The following is a 9,100-nucleotide window of genomic DNA, read 5'->3' as shown; positions in this document are numbered from 1 at the left end:
TCTCCTGGGTCAAGATATTTTTGGTTTATTGATCCATCTGTAGGTTTTCATGGAAAAATCCCAATGGTTCATTGATTGCGGATGGACAGCCCCAATTATAACGGTCCCTTTACTTCACTTATAATTGATTTAGGCCACTTCAGCTTCAGTTTCAGCAGCACTACTGGGACACGAACCATTGCCCAATTCTTATCGTTTCCTAAAGCATCGAAGTTAAAAATCCTCAGAGAAACAAGTTGAAAAATCAGAGCATACGAAATACAAATAAAGATAGTATAAATCCTCTGGCTCAAACTCACACATATAGATATGATGTGGGAATGCAATGTTTGCATAATACACCCACAGCCCATTCATCCACCAAAAACCTCCCATGGACATTATGACATTACTTCAGGACAGAAGTATGCTGGTATTTCTAAGCATGAGCTGATTTGTAGTTCCATCATGAAGACACATTCCTCACTTGACCTGCGCTGACAGATGTTAATCAAGGTTTCACCTCAGGTTACAAACACAATCTGCAAATTCAGCTGCTAATACATATCATTAAAGGGATAGTTCATCCCAAAATGTACATAAACCTCTCGTCATTCATTCTAAACCTGACTTAATGAGTTCTGTGAAACAATAAGAAATGTCTTTCCATCCATATAATGCAAACCAGTGGTCACTAATGCTGCTTGGTTCCCAACATTATGCAAAACATTTGTGTTCTGCAGAAGAAATGAATACAGATTGGATCTCTTTAAAAAGTCTCACTAGCACAGGCGTGTGAAAATACTGTCCTGACCCTGATCTGGAAGAGCGCAGCCTCTGGTTTGCATGTACCGTTGATATAATTTACATCATCTTAAAATGAGCACCTATCAGGTTTCTTCAGATTAAGTTATTGCTGAACTGTGCCATTAACAAACCACACACAACAAATTAAACTTCTAAGCAAGGAAACATCCATGAAGGTAAACACTGCCATCTTCTGGGGAATGAGTAACATTCTCATTCAACTCAGTTCATACAAGAGGACAAAGGTTTTGCTCGTCCTAGGAACACTGACATATTCACCCTTTAAATATAAAAAATTTGTTTACAATTTAGAAATATTACATTGTTGTACTTCAGAGTCATGCATTTGTGATGCAATGAAAGATGCCAAATGGCATGGACAATTTTTGGCCCGATTGTCATGCAAAGAAATGATGAACACTATACAAACCCAACAAAATAACAGATTTTTTTTAGTCAACATACTGTTTATCTAAGCTTTTCTGTGTGTAGCTTGCCTTTTTTTGCCAAATAATGTTGTCATAAATACCAGTTTAGTAATTTGAAGATGAAGATTTGATCCATGAAGACACTTTAGCGATATTCAATTTGTGCGTTATCAGCGTTGGTTCAGTAGAAATTAAACGACTTAAGCAATTCTAGGACGTTTTTCGAATAAAAAGGTCACTTTGATATTGGGAATCAATTATGCTCAAGTGCCACTTCACCAAACATCACACTGGCATTTGAACATCCTCTACAAAGCAGACAATTCTACAAGACAGGTTTCCCAAGAAATGACTCCAAAGACTACAGATTTTTTGGACATTTATTTTTTGACAGTTCCTTACAAATAAACGTTTATTTCTTCTTTTCGACGTCCTGCTCGGCGGCCTCCTTTGCCCTCTTGGCACGGATGCCAAACAGACGGGCATTGGCACGGGCCATACGCAGGCTGACAAAGGCCTTGAAGTTCTTTTCATCCTCTGAGATGACGCGGGCCTTCTCCTTCTTGTAGGTCTGCAGAAAATATGAACACTTCCTTAATTGCAGCATAACACTATTATATAAGAACTGAGTCTATAACAATATACATAAAACCAAAGGAAAGGACATCCAATTCCCACACATCACTCACTGCATCTTAAGCCAACAAGTCTGACATATTAAACAGTCAGAAAAATCTTTTTTTCTTTTAAATGGAACGTTTTTGTCAAGTATCATGTGATACACAAGAGGTTTATGGATCTATAGTATGATATAGAATGTGAAGCACATATTTGGAGGAAAAATATCTTAGTACAGGGGTGTCCAAACCTTCCCCTGGGGAGTCATTGTCCTGCAGAGGTCAGTGCCAACCCTACATTAAAACACACCTGAAACTTAACAGACTCACTAAAAACTTTAAGGCAAATCTAATGGAGCTAAAATCTGCAGGATGTTGGCCCTCCAGGAGCAGGATTGGACACCTCTGTCTTAGTGAGATGATATTGCTTCTCTCTACTCGTAATTTGTCCTCATTTTAATACTGAATATTAACTTTTTTTAGTGAATTAAATTTGAAATCAAGCTCTCGTGCTATGTGTAATCTATTGCAACAAAAAAAACGATACACGAGTGAGCAAACATTTAAGCGAGATCATTTGAATGGTAATTGGTCAATGTGTACATGTGAATAAATGGCTAAATTAAAATCTTTGATTTTGGCTCTTCATAAGACTTGGATTAAACTGCTCGATGGATATGGATTACTGTTATGCATCATGTACTTTTTGAAGCTTGAAAATATTGATTTTAGAATCTCAATGGATTGGGGGGGGGGGGTGGTAAAATATCTATTTGGCAGTTTTCCTTGTGATATTGAAAATCAATTTCTCAAGGTATCAAAGTTAGAAACGCCAGTATTTCAACAACACTAAATGGATCATTTCACACTTAATTTTTTTTTTTTTTTTAAACTCTGCTTCAGTTGAGCAAGTTAATGTTTAGTTAATAAAAATAAAAGATGTTGCAACAAATTATGCACCAGGACTACAGAAGGCACATTGATTGGGTAAAATTGGTTTCTCAGCAAAGTTTCGATAGTTGATTCTTTAAAGGCCTTAGACTTTTGCTCATCAAGAATCCTACAGTAGGCTTTATAAGGGTTAAAGATACATACGTTTCTGATGGGCATGATGGTTCCAGTGTGCTGTGTAGCCATCTTGAGCTCCTCCTCCTACACACAAAAGGCAAAAACAGTCAAAAGACCGACAAAACAAATAAATCCACTAGAGAATTATGGCTGAATAGTTTGCAGTCATCAGCAAAAAAGGGTTCAAAAGTCATCAAGGATGTGCAGCGATTCCGGAGAAAATGTCATCACTTGACTGCAAACACTGAAGCGGTTTCTCTATCACAATCTAAATGTTCTGACCTGCCATATTATAGCAAGCATATAGCTTTAAAGGATTTTATGATATGATTTGATGAATTAGAAAGCTCAGATTTAGCCACTTACAGTGCTGTCTCCCTTCTTGGGTGCAGAAGCCTTCTTCGGGAAGAGGATGAGTTTGGAGCGGTACTCCTTCAGCCTCTGAACATTGGTCTGCAGAGACTCTGAGGATCGGTTACGCCGGCGAGCGTCAACAGCGATGCCAATGGTGCGGGCCACCTTTTTGTTGATTCCTGCCGCCTGTATGGGCAGATTACGGTGCAATGGGACAGACATGTGAGACGTGATGCTGGAACAGCCCTGACACTCGTACAGAGTCAAGAACAGTCATCAGCAAAAAGGGTTCAAAAGAGGATCATCAAGGAAGTACAGAGATTCCGGAGAATTGTCATCATTTGACTGTGTGAAAAGACTGCAAGTGCATGGTATGAACAAGCAGACAGACAGAATTAGTTAAAGAGATAGTTCACCCAAAAATACCAAACATGTTTACCATGTGATGTTTTCCGTGTGTGTGGATTAGGGCGTCACTATTAAATTACAAGTACTTTTTTTTTTTTTTTTTTTAAACTTGTAGAGTAACGGCAAAATCCCGGAAGTGGCGCATTCTACGGACGAGAAACCATGAACTGTATTATTAGTTTTCTAAGGCTGCACGATGTATTAACACCCTAGTATAGCGTAGTGCTATTGTGAATTCACAAAGGCTGTGATTTAATTAAATATATGCCGTGCAGGTTTAATATGCGCTTTATTTACATGCGTGTAGGTTACAGTGTTCACAATAAATGATGCCCCACTTGAACGGTCACTCAAGCATGGAGCGCATCTCAAACTCCACCCATGCATATGCTGAGTGAGGGTTGCTTAAAACGTTCATCTGGGAACACAACATGCACGATTCCACATTTATAACGGAAACCATTTAGAAATCTACACCAACGCAGGAGAATACATCAATATTTTTCTTAATATGTGAACTATTGATCGCCACGATTTCAGAATAAAAGTTAAGACTGCTCGCTCCGAGTTTGCATGTCCACATGTTCTTGTTCAAGAAATTACAGGCAGTAGTATTTCTATGGCAAGTGGCCAAATAGTAAAGATTAAGTGAACATTGGAATTAAATGTAATTTGGCCAATATTAAACAAGGATTTGATCTGCTTTAAAAGTGCAACAGCAGCATGTTGGCATTCTCTGCAGGAATTTGTTATAATAACGTAGATAAGGTGATAGTTTATAAAATACACATTATATAAACGATCACCTTAACTATCAACATTGTCCTATAAAACTAGGGCTGTGCAATATATCGAAATATGCATATCGCAAGAGCATGCAATATCTGAATGATATTAATAGGCTTCTTCAACAGTGTGGAAAAAGTGTATGTTTTAGGTTGATGCATATAGCAGAGAATCGACTGAGCACACGACTGTTACTTATGTGACTTGCTTGAAGTTAAAAATTGTTATTAAACGCAATAACTTGCAAAAAAACAACTCCTTGCAGTCTCGTGCTGTCTTTTTTTTGTCTCTTGTTACACACTCGAACTGTCAAATACACAAAGTTGTGCCTTGATGAGTATTCATGTGAACACAGTCGTTTATGCTTTAAGGGAAAGATATCAGTTGGGGAAAAATAGATTTCACACTTAAAGCAATATTGCGTCACATAGTGAATATTGCATTATTTAACAAGGATATCGCATATTGCATTTTTCTTCAATATCGCACATCCCTATATAAAACCATGTGACCCTGTTGGCAAAAGGAGTGGGAATGTGCACAGGATAATTTCAATATGAGACGGCAGAGATGGAAACATGCGACCGCCATGCGTGATAGTGAGAGGTAAATTAAACCGCATGTCTACACGATTCCTTGCACAGACCCGCAAGATTTGTATTCAAGTAATCTTTCTGCGGTTTAATATTCACAGACACTAGTCTAGATCACCAGTTGTGTTTTCAGGCACCGAACTTTGGTACAGGCTGATTTAATGTAAATCGGTACTACTGACGTAATTGGATCGGTACCCTTAAAAGTACCGACTTCTGTACCCAAACCTAGTGCACACAATCTCGATATACACACAGAATTACAGTATTTCAAGTATCTGTCATGGCGAGTATTCACGCAAACATTATCGGTTATGTCTTCAGTGAACGTTTGGTTAACTTGTGGAAAAGCATCTGATGTGTAACATTATAAAACATCTGTGCAGTACAGTAGATCTTATGACAGCCTATCAGTTTCATTAATGTTAATCAAACAATTGTGGTATCATGGGAAAAAAAGTAGATTTCATATTTTCCTATAGATATTTGGTGTTGACTTGGGGTGTCAAATTTGGTGTTATATATATATATATATATATATAAACAGGTGTAGCTCAGTCATTTGTCCAATTCAAACTAATTATTTTGAAGGGTTTTTAAATGGAGAATTTGAAAACTCTGTTCGGAAAAATTGCCATCAAGGGTCACATTTAATTACTTTTGATTCTTTATTTGAACCAAATAAGTCATGCATTTTACACTTTAAAGGCTATCATTTGCTTTGGTCTAGTTTTACTACCACAAATGAAATCTGCTATAAACTTTATTAATAGTCAAAATAACCGTTAGTGACAGCCCTAGTGGGGATCAATGTTTAGATGTAAACAAAAGCTTAAATTAAATTTGTCCATCATCTCTTCACAAGAATTGCATTGCATTTTCGGTGGAGACGGACACCTCGCAGGTTTCATTAAAAATATCCTAATTTGTGTTTTGACTAAGCCTTATGGGTTTGGTACGGTGTGTTGCAACCATTTTCATTTTTGGGTGAGCTAAGCCTTTAAGATCTAGCACAACTTGGCACCAAAGTTACCTTCAACTCCTCCAGGGTGAACCCACGTCCGGCACGGACTTTGTTGTGATAGCGGATGGTTGGACACCTGACCGCTGGTCGAAGAGGTCCAGAAACTGGTCTCGGAGCAATACGGCGAGCCTTTGCCTGACGGGCCTTGCGTCTGAAGAAAAAACAAGCAGCATTTTTATAAACAGCCACTTTCAATGACCTATTAACACATTTGTCAGCACAAACGTGTTACCTGCGGAGCTTTCTGGCAGGCTGGTTGAACCAGGTGCGCACTCTCTTCTGCCAGTCTTTATGGAAGTGAGGGTTCAAAATCATGCCATTCCGGCTGGGAGCCATGGTCGTTCACTCCTAATGCAAAACAAAAGTCATTGCAATAAGCATGTTCACATTCAATTCAACCAGCATTGAAGTAAGTTGTGCACTGTGGTTTGGATATTAGAACATCCTTGTAAATATTGTAAAAGTCATTAGACTCTACGAGACTCTTTGAAAGCGCATGCGTGTGGATAAGGCGCAAAGACAACGGCTCGAATTAAAGCAGTAAACATACTTAAGGTCTGCGAGTCTTTTGCTGAATCGTTTATTTAATCTATTTAACACTCGACTGGTTAATGAGCGGCGGTTGAACATCTCACACAGACTTTGAAACGTGAGCGTTGTGTGTGTGTGTGTAGCGGCGACAGGGCACCGTGTGCTAAATTTATATTTTTCCTCTCTCAATAGAAGAAAACATCAACAATACAGGCTGGTACGCACGTAAAACAAAGCACACTTTAAGGTTGCACTATTGTAATTATCATACAGTAAAGAGATACTGAGGATTAAAGCGGATAAACTTGATGTTTAGCCGGAATAAATGCACATACCGTCCTGAGCGGGAAATGGCTGAAAGGGAAAAGGAAATGATAACGCGGGGTTTTATGGGAAGTGAAGAAACGAGCCAATAGCAACGAGCGACGCGCCGGTCTGCCGGAAGTGTGAAGTCGGATTTTGTGGCGACAAATTAGCACGTGTATGCAAGTACATTAAAAGTTCCACGACTAATATTGTATTGCTATTAAATGTTTAGAAAACTCGCCAACTAATAGTTGCTATCAGGCTATCATAGGCTCTGACGCATGAGCGTGAACGTAAAGGAAAACGTCGTTTATATATATATATATATATATATATATATATATATATATATATATATATATATATATATATATATATATATATATATATATATATATATATATATATATATATATATATATATATATATATATATATATATATATATATATATATATATATATATATGGAAATGTGTGTGTATGTGTGTAATGCATCAAATAAATCAACTATTAAAATTACAACTAATAATAATAATAATAAAAAAAAACAAGAAACAAGAATGGAAAAAAATATGGGCTAGCTGAGGGAATTCAACTTCATACTAAATAAAATAATATTTTAAAATATGAAACCACCTTAATGCACTTTGAAATGCTTCAGTAATGTTGTTGCAAACACTGCACAAACAGTAACAGACCATTCTGACAAACTTGTATAGGGTTCTCACACTGAAGACGAACAATAGGTTTAATATTTCCATATTTTTTACCATGATTTTGCAGTCATTTGTGATATCTTGATCATTATTTTTTTTAATTAATTCTAAATAGGCCTACTTTATTACTGAACTAGCCTACATTATAGAATATTTTTATTTAAAAAAAATAAGTACTTCAATTTCATTTTATTAAGTATACTTAAGTAATGTTCAAGTATACTTTGAAGTATAGGCCTACTTTATGTAGTAAGTACACTAATATCTAGAAGTACACTTGTAAGTGTACTGTTTCAATACTACCTGGGACTAAATTAGCCCACTTTTTAGAGTATAAAAGTATACTTAGGCTAAGTAAGTACTAAGTAACTGTAATAGTTTACAACTTCAGTTTTTTTTTCCGTTTGTACTGTATCTGTACTACAAGAGATCTTATAAATATACTGATAGTTTACTAGTCAAATGTAGCACGTTTTACTTTACGAAATACACTTTGAAGTACTCTCAGTAAACTACTAGTTTAGTAGTTTTATACTGCAAGTAAAGTTTTTTTAAGTGAACATATTTATAGTTTACTCTTTATAAAATTATTTTTTGCACTTTAAGTATACACTGTAAAATCGAATTAGTTAGACTTACTTGAAAAAAGTATGAAAAGCGATAGCCTTAAAAAAAACCCAAGTGAAATAGGAATATAGTATATTGTGTTAATAAATTCTTAGTTAGTATAGTTACTAACTATATAGGACACTAACACAAGAGTTCTAGTAACCAACAAAAAGAACTGTAGAGGTTACTTGATCTTTTACTTTAGGTTTACTCTAGACATACTAAGTGTTAGCAATACAATTGTAAAAGATCATTATATGACATAGAGGGAAATATTACATAGGTTAATTTTAAAAGATGATCTTAACTTCTGACTAAATCATTAACCATAGTTTATTATTCAGTCAGAAGCTAGGTAAACTTTTAAAAGCAACATATTTATACTTCTCTTCCTTTGAAAACAAATAACTGATTTCTTGTTGCATCACTGCATCAGAAAGAGTGTTTAATAATATAAATGTTCCAAGTGCCCAACCAAAGTGAACACTTATCACTATAATGGTGAGGAATTATATATATTTTTTGCTTGACAAAATGGCACTCAAACCAATCAATTAATCTTAACTTGGTTTTTCTGAGTAAGCAAGGAATAGTATGTGAATAGTACAGATTACTAGATTTTTACAATTAAGTTAAGACACTTAGTGAAGTTAACTAAAAAGTGTTAGTTAGAATCACTGTTGGATTTTACAGTGTACTACTATGTCCCTATTTAGGTATTCATTTTTTATACTTAATATACCATAAAAAACATTTTATTCTAGCTTCAAGCATCCTTTTTTATCAACACTTCAATGGTTTCAAGTTTCATTGAAAAATAAAGCAACATTTTAAACAAAAAGCTGAGAAAATCACATTTTTGTCAAATACTT

The 9,100-nt window shown here is 35.8% G+C and overlaps 1 protein-coding gene across 1 annotated transcript; it reads right to left on the bottom strand.

Annotated features, from left to right (window-relative positions):
• Positions 1 to 1,580: 1,580 nt before the first annotated feature.
• Positions 1,581 to 6,970, bottom strand: rpl13 (ribosomal protein L13). The gene is made up of 6 exons (XM_079842983.1): positions 6,931 to 6,970; positions 6,297 to 6,412; positions 6,074 to 6,215; positions 3,266 to 3,439; positions 2,927 to 2,983; positions 1,581 to 1,785 (listed from the first exon to the last, which is right to left on the bottom strand). Exons 2-6 carry the CDS (start codon positions 6,398 to 6,400, stop codon positions 1,627 to 1,629), a joined length of 636 nt encoding a protein of 211 aa, XP_079699109.1. The 5' UTR covers positions 6,401 to 6,412; positions 6,931 to 6,970; the 3' UTR covers positions 1,581 to 1,626.
• Positions 6,971 to 9,100: the final 2,130 nt, after the last annotated feature.

Source organism: Gobio gobio (assembly GCF_949357685.1).
Source record: "Gobio gobio genome assembly, chromosome: 2".
Classification (NCBI taxonomy): domain Eukaryota; kingdom Metazoa; phylum Chordata; class Actinopteri; order Cypriniformes; family Gobionidae; genus Gobio; species Gobio gobio.
Note: the sequence above shows the minus strand (reverse complement) of the source record. Positions and strands in the feature narration are given on the sequence as shown.

Coding starts and splice junctions, on each gene's coding strand:
- rpl13 (XM_079842983.1), bottom strand. CDS start 6,400: ATGGCTCCCAGCCGGAATGGCATGATTTTGAACCCTCACTTCCATAAA. Junction 3,440..6,073: donor TCACCCTGGAGGAGTTGAAG/GTAACTTTGGTG, acceptor CTGCCCATACAG/GCGGCAGGAATCAACAAAAA. Junction 1,786..2,926: donor CCATCATGCCCATCAGAAAC/GTATGTATCTTT, acceptor TATTTTCTGCAG/ACCTACAAGAAGGAGAAGGC.